This window comes from Dendropsophus ebraccatus, chromosome 4 (assembly GCF_027789765.1).
Source record: "Dendropsophus ebraccatus isolate aDenEbr1 chromosome 4, aDenEbr1.pat, whole genome shotgun sequence".
NCBI classification, from domain to species: domain Eukaryota; kingdom Metazoa; phylum Chordata; class Amphibia; order Anura; family Hylidae; genus Dendropsophus; species Dendropsophus ebraccatus.
Genome location: NC_091457.1, coordinates 52,368,952 through 52,385,068, shown reverse-complemented (window position 1 = coordinate 52,385,068; position 16,117 = coordinate 52,368,952). Strand labels below are relative to the sequence as shown.

General features: G+C 40.5%; 1 protein-coding gene across 1 annotated transcript in view; it reads left to right on the top strand.

Moving 5' to 3' along the window:
* Positions 1 to 14,641, top strand: part of CCDC73 (coiled-coil domain containing 73) — a 76,137-nt gene extending 61,496 nt beyond the window's left edge. The window contains exons 12-18 of the mRNA XM_069965780.1: positions 916 to 1,020; positions 3,118 to 3,228; positions 5,045 to 5,143; positions 5,430 to 5,628; positions 7,129 to 8,505; positions 10,722 to 10,810; positions 13,932 to 14,641. Of these exons, the coding sequence (XP_069821881.1) occupies positions 916 to 1,020; positions 3,118 to 3,228; positions 5,045 to 5,143; positions 5,430 to 5,628; positions 7,129 to 8,505; positions 10,722 to 10,810; positions 13,932 to 14,165 (2,214 nt within the window). The 3' untranslated portion in view covers positions 14,166 to 14,641. The remainder of the gene's footprint in view (positions 1 to 915; positions 1,021 to 3,117; positions 3,229 to 5,044; positions 5,144 to 5,429; positions 5,629 to 7,128; positions 8,506 to 10,721; positions 10,811 to 13,931) is intronic.
* Positions 14,642 to 16,117: the final 1,476 nt, after the last annotated feature.

Here is a 16,117-nt window from a genome sequence, read left to right as displayed (position 1 = left end):
ATATGTCTTCAGCTTCATATAATGGGGTTATGTGCTGTTTCAGAATAGTAGTAAGACTTAACACTTTGGGGCAATTCACAATGTTTTACCTACAATATGACAGCAGACCACGCTTTTTAAAACCCACACAAATACAGTATACTTGTAGGACCAAATGTACTCATCATTAGACTTTGCTCGGTCGGCCAAAGTCAATAGGTCTGCCAGTACTTTGTGATATACATGAGTGTACCCTTTTTAAGTGGTTGATTATGTATACTGGAGATGTGTGGTAAAATGTGTTTTGCTGCATTACTAATGTACTGTAAACCCAGGAAAAACATACAGATAATAAAGCCACATTAAGACCCTTAACAAAGTACAGTACAATCCTCATCAAATTACAGAATTAGGTTTTCAAAACCTTAGACACATGAAGTAGAAAAAAAATCAGCACAGATTTTAACGCTCAGGCCCCGTTCCCACTGAGGAAAGGTAGCGGAATTCCGCGACGAAATTGTCCGCCGCGGAATGCCGTTAGCCTCCCGCTCATAATGGGAGTCTATGGGAGGCGCGCGCTCCTGCCCTGTCCGCGCTGAAGAATGAACATGTTCATTCTTCAGCGCGGACAGGGCAGGAGCGCGCGCCTCCCATAGACTCCCATTATGAGCGGGAGGCTAACGGCATTCCGCGGCGGACAATTCCGTCGCGGAATTCCGCTACCTTTCCTCAGTGGGAACGGAGCCTCACTGTGGCTTTTCAGTTTTGCAGCCTATATTTTGTGATATTGTTGCAGATTTAGGCCTTTGCATTTCATTTGCAGCAAAAAATCCCTTTACAATAAATGTGGATTTAGCTGCGGATGCATTTGCATCAATTATTAGAAATGTTTTGTACAGTACAACTAATTCTACTAAAATCTTGTGTCTTAAAAAGGAGGATGTAAGAGCATTGTGCACCATGCAAACCATAGTCCAAAGGCACACTCAGACAATCATAAGTTTGGAAAACCAGTTGTCTGCACTCAGGGAAGATTACAAGGTGATGTACTATATTTTAGTTTAACTTTCCAAAATGTATGAAAATGTCAACTCCACCCACCATGAAGTACGATATCTAGTGAAACAGCAGACTGCACCCATACAGTTGTCAACTTTTATTACCATATTATTTTCAGGTCTAACATTCTACTCTGATATATCTCTTTAGTACAGGTGTCAAGCTGTGGCCCTCCAGCTGTTGCAAAAACTACAATTCCCATCATGCCTGGAGACCTAAAGCTTTGACTGTCCATGTGAATTGTAGTTTTGCTAATAGCCGGAGGGCCACATATTTGACACCCCTGCCCTGTAGCTTATTAATCTCAGTTTTTTATGGAACAGAGTTTCAAATCCACTCTAGAGACTTTTGACATATAACATATATGTACATCATATGTCAGATAGAGAAGAATGGAGCATGCTTAGGGACATAGACATGCAGCATAGCCAGTAGGTGCATCTGCTGTCCACAGTTATTATTATTATTCATTTTTAAAGCGCCTTTAATTCCAGAGCGCTATTCAAGTGATAGGGGTTAACAAACAGGAACGTTTACAAGATCAAAAACACATTACATAAATAAGATAAATGGCAGATTAGTACACGAGGATAGAGGACCCTGCCCGCAAGGGCTTACAATCTTTGAGTTGATACCCACTGTCAGTGACAAGTATTGAAGTTCACGTCAATGGCAGTGATTTAACCTCTTAGATGTCACGGTCAGTAGCAATGTGGCTTCAAGGTGGTTACATGACAGGCGCTGATCTTGTAATGCCTCTGATTGGCCTTCTTAGATATATTAGCCATATTACAGCACAGAAATGACAGCTCACTGCAGTCCACTAGTATTTCAGTGTATTGTGAAAGCAATCTAAAGATTAGTTGTACATATCTCATAGGATGACTAAAAAGGTGTCGAAAGTAAAAAAAAAAAAAGTATAATCCCCCAATTTAAATCACCTCCTTTCTAAACAGTCATAGAGAGTGTGCAAAGAGATAAAGGAAGATGGCACTTTCCCCTTTTAAGATATATAATGTTATAATGTCATATAGCAACATGTACTAATAATTCATAGTAAGGAAAAAAAATTAGATGAGTTGCTCTTTAAATAGTGATTTTATCATACACTTTAAATGTAGCCATTTATAAGGAAAACTTTGTCAAAACTGTTTTATCTCAGGAAACATCCTTGGTAATTTCTGCTTAAAAGACAAAATAGTGAGTAACTTTGTTACATTTTATAATTTCATAGCTGACTAGTCACTCTGATGTGAATCCAAAAAATAAAAAGCCTAAGCCCATAAATATAATTGATCCAGTGTTTCATACATTGACAGCCATTGTCCGTTAAAGTAGTGTTTACGTCTTGTTAGAGGTTGGAATCGGTTCATTGTCATGGAGGCAAAGCCTTTTATCCTTACAGCCGAGAAAAAAAAATATGATTAAACTACAAATTCCTGGAGAACCTGAATTGTGTGTGAACTGTTACTGTTGATTCATACAGAATTACCTCCATTTATCAACATGACAGCAATGCTAGTGTTGAGTAAAGGCAGAAATAAAGGCTTCATCTTTGGCAGTGTTAAAGTCATGATGTGCATTACTGGGAAAACACTTGTGAAGTGTCTCCGCATGCCGTATGTTTTAGGAAGTAAAGTAAATAGTACATGTGAACATGGATGTTTCATTATGTAGACAGTTCATATAACCATTAGGCTTTGCATTCCATTAATAAGTACACCAAAATAATTTCATTTATTACCCATTTCTTTATATTACATCTCAGATTTGCCCATGTCTTATATTAGCTTTTTTTTTCTGGGTGCACATTAAAACTCATGCAGTGAATCTGAGTAATGGCAAGTGTTTTTATATCCTTTTATTAGCATTTCTTCTCTCTAAACTCCCACTGTTTCCTGTTAGCTAAACTATAAGTACCTTTCTGTTAATTTATGAAAATTATTGTTGATGGCACATTATCACTGATCTGTGTGGCACTTCTAGCATGTTAGAAACAAAAGGTCCAAGCTACATAAAACACATCAAAATTCATTAATGTGGTATTGATTATTTTTTGGATAATTAATTTTATTGCAGACCCTTGAAAGAGATAATGAGCTTCAAAGGGCAAAGGCAACAGAAAATGAGGAAAACTTCCTAGCTCTCCAGAGTGAGCAGCAGCAGGCTTTGTCAGAGTGGAAAGCACAGGTAGAAATTTTCGATCGTATTTGTTTATACAAAGCTTCAGGAGCTAGAATGAAATGATCATTTCTAAATCAATTGGTGTCCCCCAGAACAGGGGACCCCAGTGTCCCCAGCTGTGACAGAAGCTAAGGGAGTTTGAACAGTGGCATGGGCACCGCCAGCCACATCTACTGATGCTGCTCTTGATTTAGGCATAGGAGATTAAAGGGCTATTTCCATCTCGGATATCTATTGCATATCCATAATTGTCAAGTATGGGACCCGCACCTATTTCTAGAACTAAGGGTACAAGCTCCATCTAGCTTGGTAGTGATGGCGGTGATTAAGAAAATAGCTGTTTTATGCAATTGCGGGAACAGCGTAGCTCATAGAGCTATGCTGTTTCAGTAACTCCCATTATTGTCTATGGGAATTACGAAAACAATGTAAAATCATTCTTATGGCTGTTTTCAGAATCCCGATCCCTGCAACCAGGCCAGACAGAGCCTTTAGTTTTGGAGATAGGAGAAGGTAGTAAAGGTGGGACCATAAACCATAAATGGCTGAGACTGGGATAACCCTTTAAATGAGTAATAAAGTCCGCCGGGGAAGATATTTTAAAAAAACTATACCAACTCACCTCTACCCGTGCCTCTCCAGCACTGGATTGCCACTCCTGGACCCCCCGCCAGGCTATGGAATCTCCAGCAAAGCCATGTCACAACCCAGCTGATAGACTGGCCGCTCAGCCAGTCAGTGACTGGGGCGGAGCACTGCTCCAGTCACTAGTTGGCTGAGCAGGCCGTCCATCATGACATCACAACTCGGGGGAAAATGCCTTCCAGCGCACCTCTTTCGGAAGTTGGACTTCAACCAGTCTAACATTTATCACTGATATTGTGCTGACATACCATTTAAATAATAATTCTTGTAATTAATGGAGACATTTTATCTTCCAAAACAGTCATAGGAAAAATATCCTGCAGATCTTTTGTGTCATTGCTAAAGGGGTTGGCCACTTAAAAGTAAAATTGTTCAGTGTACAGTATAAGTAACTGTACTCACTGAACTTAGTGCTAGCAGCTCCCTGTGTACTTCATAGAGCTAAAATCAGGTCCCTTCCTCTAGGCTGGGCTGTCCTGCTATGTGGTGATTCCGTCCATAAGATGGCGGACATCTCTGTCTCTAATGTTGCCAGGCAAGCTGTAACACCTCATCTGTAAACCCACCCACCACTGACATCTCACAAATCAGCTAGGGGTGGGGAAACAACAGAACAGTGACAGCCTCCTGTGCAGTATAGGGAAAAGGAAACACAGTTGTTTTATCTCTCTCTCTTTCTAATCTAGATAGATAGGAGAGATAAAATAGGTATATATTTTGTTTACAGTGTAAAGCAGAAGCAGGCGGATGGGTGCTGAACCAGGGATGGACAGATAATACAAGAGGAGGCGGATAATTGGCAGTTGGCTCTGAGTTGCAGTGCATGCTGGAAAATGTAGTTTCTTGGCCGGCACCATCTTGCATATAGACCGGCTTTTAGAAAACATTGTAATTCAGGAATGGTGTCGGCAAGAACGATGGAAGATAGCTCAAAATACTCAGAGGGACTTGGTGAACAACACCAGCTAGGTTTGGGGCATTTTATTCTTAACTATCGGGTGGAATACCCCTTTAAAATGTCTAGGGAAATAAATGCAGTTGAAGGAACAGTTTTGCTTAAAATAAAGTAATACACATACTAAAAATATTGGTGTAACTTCATGTATTAAGCAGCATGTGACAAAAGGATGTATTTTTCTTATAAGGCATAAGATTGTTAGTTTTTCTGCCCTATCAGAAAGAAAACTTGGAGAAAGAACTGGCTTTAATTCAAGCATTAAACCTGCAAAAATGCAACAGTAAATCCCTGAACAAGACACTGGAAACTAATATACAGGTATAAATGTATCTCTTTTTTTCATTATATTAATTTATATAGCACCAGCATAACATATTCCTCAGCATTGTACAGGGATTGTTGTTACATCAGTCTCTGTCCACACTGGGACTCACAATATGAACTCTAAATTACCCTACCAAACCATACAAAGGGAGAACATACAAACTCCATGCAGAAGTTGCCCTTAATGTACATGTCTAGATAAAAGTAAAAACTGCTCTTCATCACGCATTGGGTTTCTGTGTTGATCACTTACTTTGTCTTCCTTTATTTACTGCCACAGGCTATAGAGCAGCAGAATACATTTAACATGAATATCGTTAACTGTGATATAGAAAACAACATGACTGAAAATAGAAGCCACAGCGATTCGGCATCTAATACAACCGATTATGTGGGCAGCTCTGATGATGTTAGTCCGTCACTGACAAGTAATGAAATACAGAAGATGGATGGAACCAGAGTAGATATTGTACATAAAGGTCAGTCCATTGCCTGTGTATATTGCTGACATACTGATGGAGGAAACAAAGTGGAGCTGATTCAAATAGTTCCTGAAGAAATGAATGTTTTCAGATGGTAAATGCTTATAATATCTATATGCACTGTAACTTTTATACATTGCAAACAATGAAGAGAACGTATATAAACTACAGTGGGGCTAGTTGGGCATATTTACAAACAGTGTAAACGTTGACCAGTCAGTCTAAACATTCACCAAATTTATCACAGTGGCCAGAGTTTCAGAGTTTTATAAACCTTTAGGCCACCTATTCGTTGAGTTCATACCAAGATTTTGAAACATAAAGCCACGCACAAGTCATACTTCCTTCTTCACTAACCCACTTAGCTTTAACATTATGATACAGTCCCTGTCAAGCAGGGAAAAGAAGCATCTAAAAATTGTCTAAAACACCTAGTAAATGTTGTGCAAGTCATATAAGTCCCCTCTTCTTTTTTTTCCTTTATTTTGTGCATATTACACCAGAATTATTGTGCATTTGCAAAAGTAAAAATGCAGGGTGTTTTCTCTGCTTGGAGTAAACCATGAAGTCCTTGCCTCAAAGTTTGCAGCCCAGACATCTTTGGCTCTTGACTTTTCTGGCACCATCCTCAAATTTTCCTAAAATTCCTTGTCTTGCTTTTACCTCTAATTTTATGCCTGTTGGAGCCTCATTTGCCTCTACTATTTTACCTGCTGTGTTGCACAGTACTTCAAGATACTTCAGAAACAATGGTTTTAGAAGAAAAAAAAAACTGCCATTGCCCATTTAAGGAGCCCCCTCAGACTCGGTAATAGACAGACAGTAATAGTGTGCAGCAGTAAAAGTCCCATAAAGTAACAGTTTCTGCATCTTGTATTTTACACAGTACAAGCAATACCCACTTTGTAGCCTAACTCAGAATGCCCCAGAGAAAATAGCAGAGCAGAAGGGGAAAAAATGGAGTATAGTGCCCTTTTCTTAGTAGTAATGGTTTTTATTTTTTTAAATAGTGGCCCCTCCTAGAAAACAGTACCCCTCTACTTAGAATTAGTTCCCCTCTTAGAGCTTATACTTACCCCACCCCATATTGGTGATAATAAATTAAGTTTCTTGGATAATTTTACACTAGATATAGCTATGAATATATTCATACACAAGGAAAGGAAGCAACACAGAGTCTATTAAAAAAGGGGTGCCAGTAGATTAGCCTTGACCACGGCTCACTCTAAATCACAAGGAAACTCTACGGCACACCACTTGCATCAGGTACAAACATAGTTTTATTGTGTGGAAATAACACAGCAAAGCGCCTTGAAAATGACGGCGTGAAGCCGGAAAAACATTGGGTCACATGGATTGCTGTGTTATTTTCACACAATAAAACTACGTTTGTACCTGATGCAAATGGTGTGCCGTGGAGTTTCCTCGTGATATGAATATGTCCAGATTTTGATGTTCTGCTGTAGTGAATGAACTTTACTTTTTGTTTTAACACAGATGCAAACAGCCCTCAACATGTTTATACCATTGCAGATAAGGGACATCTCTGTGAGGAACACCAGGATGAGAGCTCACTCACAGAGAACAAAGACAGCTATCCAACTGTTGAACAGAGTCTAAAAGAGTCTTGCAATGGAAAATGTACTGAGGAGATCCTGGGTGACAGCACATGTATGAATATTATTGATGAGTATGAAAAGAGCACGGCCAAATGCAGAACAACGATACAGACACAAGCCGTGGACGAGTCCATCAGCATGCAACTAGACAATAATAAACCTCCAACTGTCTGCAGTGAAGATGCAAGTCAGCAGACACACTCCAGCCACCTTAAACCTGAAGATGATCCTAATATAGACATTTATATTGTAATGGATAAGCCAGATAGGACAGACAATGACAGAGGTGTCTTTATAAATGAGACATGCTTAAAAGAATCACAACTACTCAATCAAGTAAATGAGCAGCCTACAACCACAGACATCTCTCCAACCTCAAACAATCCCAATCGTGTTCTCTGGGATGGAAATGATTATCACTTACCTGTTCTGTACAGGGACTTATCAGAGATAAGCACAAAGTCTGGCAGCCATGATCACATTCAACAGCCAGAACCAATAGAGAGAACAAATGAGGATCCTCTTGGAGTATCTGAAAAAACTCAACAAGTTGGCCGAGAGTCAGTCAGCTCCAATAATACAGTCAAAGACTGTATAGATATGGGGACTACCTTTAATACTAGTGTCAATAGTACTGAAAGAGCAGAAAGGAAGAGGAAATATGTAGGCCAAGAAGCTAACTTTACTTCCTCTTATAGTTCTCAATGCCACGAAGAAAATTCAAGTTTTCAGTCTGCTTTGGAGCAATACGAGGGCTGCAAAGTACAGTCATTACAATGTGCTGAAAAAATAGATGAGTTAAGAGTTAAAAGCTTATATACAGATGGGAGAGAGAGCTTTCCAATGAACACTGGGAAAGACCCCAGTGTAGAAGGAAAAATCAAATATGATATAAATGTGAACAGTAACTTGCACAGCAATAACCACAATCAGCAGATTGATTGCACTAGTGATTCAGGGAACGTGGATGAAGAAAAGGTTTGCATTCAGGAAAATGGTAACGTAGCTGCTGGTTGCACAGCTCTAGTAAGCAACAGGCAATCTGATGAGAAATCTTGTATCGAACTTGCTGCAATGAAGATGGAAAAATCCAAACCTGATGACAGATGCTTATATAGTCTATCCAACCTGGCAAAATCAGTTTTCTTGCCAGAATCAGATTTGAAGGAGAGTCTGAAAATTTCTTTTAGCAACCAGACTCATCATATTCCCTCTAGGCTGTCAGGTCAGGCTGTATACTCCACAGCAGAGCATGGTGAGTGTACAGTAACGGTGGCCATAAATTCTGCATGTGAATCCAGCCTTCAAATTGTTGTTTGTCAACATAGCCTTATTGTTTTAATTCAGAGGCAGAAGTTCATTGAATTCAGGTTAATGCCCCTGTAATTTTGGAAGTGAATTTTTGCAGCACCTAAATAACTAAGTCCTTACCTTGCCGGTGATTGACAGCCCTATCCTCCTGTCTAGGTTCTTGTCTATCTATCCCAATCACCTCTGAGACCAGGACTTAGAACAATGCCTATACTCGCTTTCTACCCTGTGATTGTGTCCCTGACTATGTATTTGTCTCCTGGCTTTTCTGTATTTTTGTTCTCTGGGTTTTTGACTCTGGTTTGCCGCATTGACTCTGTTTATTGCCTAGCGCCTTTGTACTAATATCTAGCTCTCCCGTTTTGACCCTAGCTTGCTGTCCACTCACCACCACTGTGTATTTTTTTGTCCTTGTCTCCTATTTGTCTCAAGTTTGTCTTGTTTCCTGTCCGACCTATAGTTAGGGCCCGTTCACATTGAGTAAAACTGGCGGAATTCCATAGTGGAGCTCTCCGCCGCAGAATCCAGCCTGCCTCAGTGTCACACAGTGTCTCTGTGGGATGGCTTGCACGTCTCCGCTTCCACGGATGTCCGCTCAAAGAAATTACATGTCAATTCTTTAAGCGAAGAGCGGTGGCAGCGGAGGCGCGCAAGCCATCCCATAGAGACACTGAGGCAGGTGGAGCTCCGCCATGGAATTCTGCCTGTTTTACTTAGTTGGAAAATACCTTGAAGTGACTCTGTAACCACAATCTGCCCCCCCCCCCCAAACCGGTGGAACCGTCAGATAGCTGCTTTTAATCCAAGATCTGTCCTGGGGTCTTTTCGGCAGGTGATGCAGATATTGTCCTGAAAAACAACTTATAAACTTGCAGCCCTGTGCCAAGCAGCCGTGGCCTAGATTGTGTGTGCATTAGGCTGGCACAACCTCTCTGTCCCTCCTCATCAATAGGAATGCTCCAGGCAGAGTTTCTTCTATTAATCACCTGTGTCAGCACGGCACATGGGCTGGATCACAGGCACCTGTGCAATGTTCAGACAGGACAAAATGTTCTAGGGGCATTCCTAATGATGAAGAGGGTGGGGAGGAGGGACGGAGGGGTGGTGCAAAGTTAGGGCACAGATACTGTAAGCCACGGCCGTTTGATACAGGGTTTAAAAGTTGTTTTTTAGGACAATAACTAACAAAACACAGTAATCACTGAACTTAAGGAGAACAGTGAAAAAACTCCAATGAAGTACTCAATCAAAAATTTCCACTGATGCCCCCAAAAATTTAAATATGCAAAACAAGAGTCCGTGGAGTCTCGTTTGCGAGTCTCAAAACACGGGATAGCCAGATATCTCTAGCCTGTTGCCACGGGTGCCTCCATGATGGGGAGAGCACCACATGGGACAATCAATGGAGACTTGTAAATGAGTACTCCATTGGAATTTTTCACTGTTCTCCCTGAGTTCAGTGATTGTTGTGTTTTGAGAGCACCACACCACCCTGATAAATAGCCCCTTAAGTCCCACTCGTTTGCGAGTATTGGAACATAAATAGGGAAATACCAGGGTGGCCCCTTTTTGTCAATGTCTAACTCAAAGTAAAATAACTGCATCACCTGCCAAACGGACCCCAGGACAGATCTTGGATTAAAAGCAGCTATCCGAAGGTACAAGCGGTTTGGTAGGGACAGATTATTGGACAGAGTCGCTTTAATGTAGGGAACGGCTCCAAGTTGTCCCATGTTGCCTAGGACACGTGACACGTAGGCAGGGACAGTGGGTCTGAAACAGCATCAGGACTGCACTTGTCTCTGCGTCATCTGTGTGTATCCTGACAGAAATTGTACAAATAAAAAATATTCAACAGTCCAGTGAGATGCCTTATGAATTGAAGTATTCATCCTTAGAAGTATTGATTCTTAGTAATGATAGTTTCATAAATATTGCACCTGACAGAAACCTGTGCAGCTGAGCATAGTTAAGACTTCATACTTTGCTGTATGTATGGTACCTAAATCTGACTAGTCATAAGACAAGAAAAATTTTTGGGTGCAGCTGAAAGTCCCTGATTTATTCCTGAATGTCTATGGTCATATATCTTTTTAAATCATTATTCATCAGGTTCAATAATTAAGATATTTGATATTTCATCTGCCACTTTCCTTCCAGTTTCCATGACGGATCACGATGCTGAATGGAATGCAGAACAGGCGTTTCACCATTCCTCTAGTCCCATCCTGGCTACCACTTCACAAAAAGTAAGTCAATCACAAATCATCACCGCTTGCCCTTCACTGATGTAACACTATAGCTATGAACATTCCTGCAAGTAGCTGAATGCTTCAGTTTACTGTGTGAATACTAGGGCAACATACAGTGCTTCTCTGAAAATAAGATTTACCCTGATAATAAGACCTAGCTTAATTTTACAGGCTTTTTGGAGTAGGCTTGAAATACAAGCTCTACTCCAAAAATGAGCCCTATCCCTAAAGTCAGCTGACCAGATCCTGATACTGGGTGGCTGAGCATCAGCATCAGACTTGTTATGTTTCAACCCCACCTGCTCAATACAAGCTGCAGGGGAGGCAGGAGGGGTGAGAAGATGCATAGTAGGGGATATTCAATATGTGGGGACGGAGGATACATGGGCCAACGTGGAGAGGGAGGTATAAAGTATGGAGACTTCCTGCAGAGAAAGATATATAAAGGATGGGGAAACAACTTTAGAGTGGGAGAGAGATTAAATATGGGTGTCCTTACTGCAGATGGAGATAAATACAGTATGGGGGAACAAATATGAGGGGGGAAGGGGGAGATATACAGTATAGAGGCCTAACCAGGGCTGTGGAGTCGGTAAGCCGTAGCTCTGACTCCTGAATTTTATTAGGCATGGACTCAGACTCATAAATGGCTAATCGGACCCCAGGGGAGTTCTTTATCGCAAAAAATGATGCCTTAAACAGCCCCGAAGGTGATAAAATAAAACCGTAATAAGAGTCACAATAGTGTAATTTTAATAATTATTTGCAAAATAAAAAAAGTAAAGAATTAGAAAAGCTGTGAAACATGGCTATCTTTGTATTTAGACTTGACAGATACACATATAGGGGGACATGTATCATCGTGCGGTCTGGGGGTTTTCGGCGGAAATTGCAGATTTGCGCAATATTTTATTCGCAAATGGCCGATTTGCAAATGAAATATTCGCAAATCGGCACTTTCCGCCGGGTACGCCGGGGGGCGGGTGTGAAGGGGGCCGAACGGAGGGCGTGGACTCAGAGTCCGCACGATTCACCATCTGTTCCGCAAAAAGATACGCCGAAAACCTACTCCAGTCCTCAGCTGGCGTTGGTTTTCGGCAGTGCGCACGGGATTTATGTAGAGGCAGTCCGCCTCTACATAAATCCCCGTAGCGCCGGAGATGCCGGGACATTTATAAGTCCGGCGTAAAAAACGCCGGACTTAAGAAATGTCCCCCATAGTTTTACTTTGTCCCCCATAGTTTTACTTTAAAGAGAACCTATCACCTAAAATTCACTATCCCTATTATCAAAGGTAATCTCTCCCTAAGTCTATCTATGAAGATACAGACTGCCTTTGCAGTCTGTATCTTATTCTTTACCTAATTCCTCTTCTTCCGTGCTGGAAGGCCGGGCGCCCCCAACTTGATGACGTCCCACTGGAACGCACCGCTGGAACGCAAGTGGGCAAAATGGCGGTGGCCGGCATTAGTGCACCGGAACAAAGGAGCAGGTAAAGTATAAGATACAGACTGCAAATGCAGTCTGTATCTTTATAAAGTCTATTTATGAAGATACAGACTGCATTTGCAGTCTGTATCTTATACTTTACCTGCTCCTTTGTTCCACTGCAGTAATGCCGGCCGCCGCCATCTTGATGACATCACGTGCATTCCTGTATCTTATACTTTACCTACTCCTCTTGATCGCTGCAGCAAGGCGGCGCCGCCATCTTGATTACGCTACTTGCGTTCCACCGCTGGAACGCAAGTGACGTAATCAAGATGGCGGTGCCCGGCCTTCCTGCACCGAACAAGAGGATTAGGTAAAGTATACGATACAGACTGCAAAGGCAGTCTGTATCTTCATTTTGTCTATTTATGAAGATACAGACTGCCTTTGCAATCTGTATCTTATACTTTACCTGATCCTCGTCTCCGCTGCAGCAAGGCCGGGCGCTGCCATCTTGATTTAGTCTCTTGCGTTCCAGCAATGGAACGCAATTGACGTCATCAAGATGGCGGTGCCCGGCCTTGCCGCTCTGCATGACGGGAGCTTCCTGTCTTTTTAAAAGAGCCGGCGCGAGACAGGAAAGTAAAAAGTAAATATTTCAAAAACACGGCCGAAAAAATTATCAATTATATTTACAAATATTAATAAAATAGTTATATACATCTAATTAGGGGAATTTTTTTTATTTTCGTCCATGATTGGTTCTCTTTAAAGTGCATTATGTAGACATGGGAACCACCCAGAAATTGCAAAACTGCTTTTTTTTTACCAATTTCACTCCATAAATAATATTTTGGTGTTCAGTCATACATGTTATGGTAGTTTGAAAGGCACCACTACAAAGTACACTTGTTCCTGAAAAAACAAGCCCTTACATGGCCCTGTAGATGGAGAAATAGGTCCTAGAGAAAGAAATGAAAATGCAGAAATAAAAATTGGCGCCTGGTCATTTAGGCCATTTTGGTCTGTGTCATGAAGGAGTTAATAATTATTTTTACATTGTGGGAACATGGCCTAGTTGAGTATTTTTATAACCTGTTTCTGAGAGTGAGAAAATTGTGTTTTTATCTGCACACAGCATTAGTAACAATCTTTTACTATAGTTCTGATCACAATTTGTGGTACAATGACTGGCAGAGGTACTGCCACTTAGTGGCATCTGTCATACATAGACTACAGTGTTGAAAAAAACATGGATCCTGCTCTATAGAATAGTGGGCTTCCATCCAGCAAATAAGTGGAGAGCCTGCAAACCGGGCCAAATTGACAATCTTTTGGCCTCCCTTGGTCATTCGGGGTCTGTCGGTACACTTACTGTGCTGGTATATTTCCGCATAAATATGGCAAATGTGCACCACAACCATGGTATGAAAAGAGCCTTAGGGCCCTATTACACCAACAGATTATCTGACAGATTTTTTTGCGCCAAAGCCAGGAACAGACTATAAACAGAGAACAGGTAATAAAGGGAAAGACTGAGATGTATCCTCTTTTCAAATCCATTTCTGGCTTTGGCATAAAAAAAAAAAAAAAAAATCTGTCAGATAATCTGTTGGTGTAATAGGGCCCTTAGTCTGTATTGGTAACAATATTTTCCTGAATAAATAGGATTACATTTTTTTTCTAGTCAAATGTGGTTGAAAAACCAAACCTTTTTCCTGTCTTCACCGATTCTACAAAGTCATATCTTATCAACCAGCCGAACACCACACATACCGAGGTCACTGGTAGCAACAAAGACAACTATGATATCTCTAATATACAGCGTCAGATAACTGCAATTGAGAAGTTTTTATTAAATAACAAATTAAATGGGTCAAGGAAAAGGAAGCTTGAAGATACATGTTCAGCAGAGGAATAAAAAGGAAAGTACATAAAAATCTGTAATTTATTTTGGTATGTCTGCACATTGATCTGTTCATGCTTTGGTATTTACTCACCAAACGTTTCTGATAAGTAATAAAGTGGCATTTAAGCAGCTCCTCTCTGTTTAATTTCCACTGTACACTGAGCTCTAGTATGCCAAAAAGTAGTGCGTGGTTGCTGCAGAATCAGGCAGGAAAGAGTCTGTCCATACACATATAATACCCATCTCTCCTGATCATTTAGGTGGAGTGGGCTTGTGTTCTGCATAGGGGAAGAAGGAGGCAAGCTGCTGCTCTCTCTAGGAACAAAACGATTTGGCAATTTAAACCTAACATACCTGGATCTTCTCCCTTTCAACATCTGTGACGGATTCCGTAGTGTGAACCTACCCTAAGGGCCCTATTCCACCGGACGATTATCGTTCAGATTATCTTTAAATAGTTCGAATCTAAACGATAATCGTTCGGTTGAAATGCAGTTAACGATTAACGACCGAACGAGAAATCGTTGATCGCTTTATAAGACCTGGACCTGTTTCTATCGTTGCTCGTTCGCATTGAATAAGACGTCGTTCGGTCCTTCGCAGTAGATACGAACGCAATAGCAAAGAAAAAAACGATCGCAAATACGATCATAAGTAACGATTATCGTCCCATGGAAATGAGTAAACAAGTTCAGGTCTTTCACAATAGCGGTCGTTTGAGATCGTTAATGATTATGCGAACGATAATCGTCCGGTGGAATAGGGCCCTAAGGCTAGGTGCACACACAGTAAAATGAAAATCTAAAAACAACCGTACTTTAGAGTGAAAAGGAAACAATGTATGGAAGACAGCAGAACAAAATGTAGGACACCTTTAACATGCACTCCACATAAAATTATATATATATATATATATATATATATATATATATATAAAAAAAAAAAGAAAAATCTCTTTATTGAAAAATTAAAGACATTAAAAAACACAATAGGTACACAGGAATACCATAGAAAAGACTGAAATGATGAGTAGAATTTTCCCCAGAGAATCTTACAATATAGTCATACCATGATCATAAATATATAGGTGCAGTACTAGCTCAAACACATTACTAGTAATGGTATAAATGTCCATAAGGGTGTGTTCACACGTACAGGATCTGCTGCGGATTTCAATTTGCACCATCAAATCTGCTGCAGATCCTGTATGTGTGAACGCACCCATGCCAAGATAATGGAAAAAAAAATTTTTTTTTGCTAAATAGTCCTGACAAAGTCATAAAAGGATTACGATACGCATCAAGTCTCTGTCCTGGGAGCTCCATGATACTCCAAGTTCCCTGGCATGCTACTATTACAAACGTCTTTTCTCTTTCCAACTTTTTTCATTATCTTTATTTAGGACTTTTTTACTATTACTAGTATTGTTAATATTACTAGTATTGTTAACACTATCAAGGCAGCTATTTATTTATACTTAGGGTTGGGATATTGTCAGCTATACTCTAGATGTGTTATTCACATATTTATGATCATGGTATGACTGTACTGTTCAGCTAGCTTCTCACGGGAAAATTCTCATTTTAGTCTTTTCTATGGTAGTCATGTGTACCCCCCCTTTTTTGTTTTAATTAAGTTGTCGTTGGTTTTAACGCTACCTGCAGCTGGAATTGATCATTAAAACATGATCTTTAATTCTCGTGGAACAGCTGTTTATACAGTGTGTGTACATAGCCTAAATGTGTCCTTCCTTTGTTCTGCTTCTTTCCATTGTTTTATTGGGCAGTGAGTGGCACCCCGACCTTAGACATGGTAGAGCCCCCTGTTCTTTGTTTAAATGTCTTAAGTCAAACAATGTGTGAGCAGATCTATATTTAAATAAAATTCACCAAATGTATCAAAGAGCATAAGCTACTGTGCTTGATTTGCTACATCCATACACTTACATGCGGTATTACTAAAAT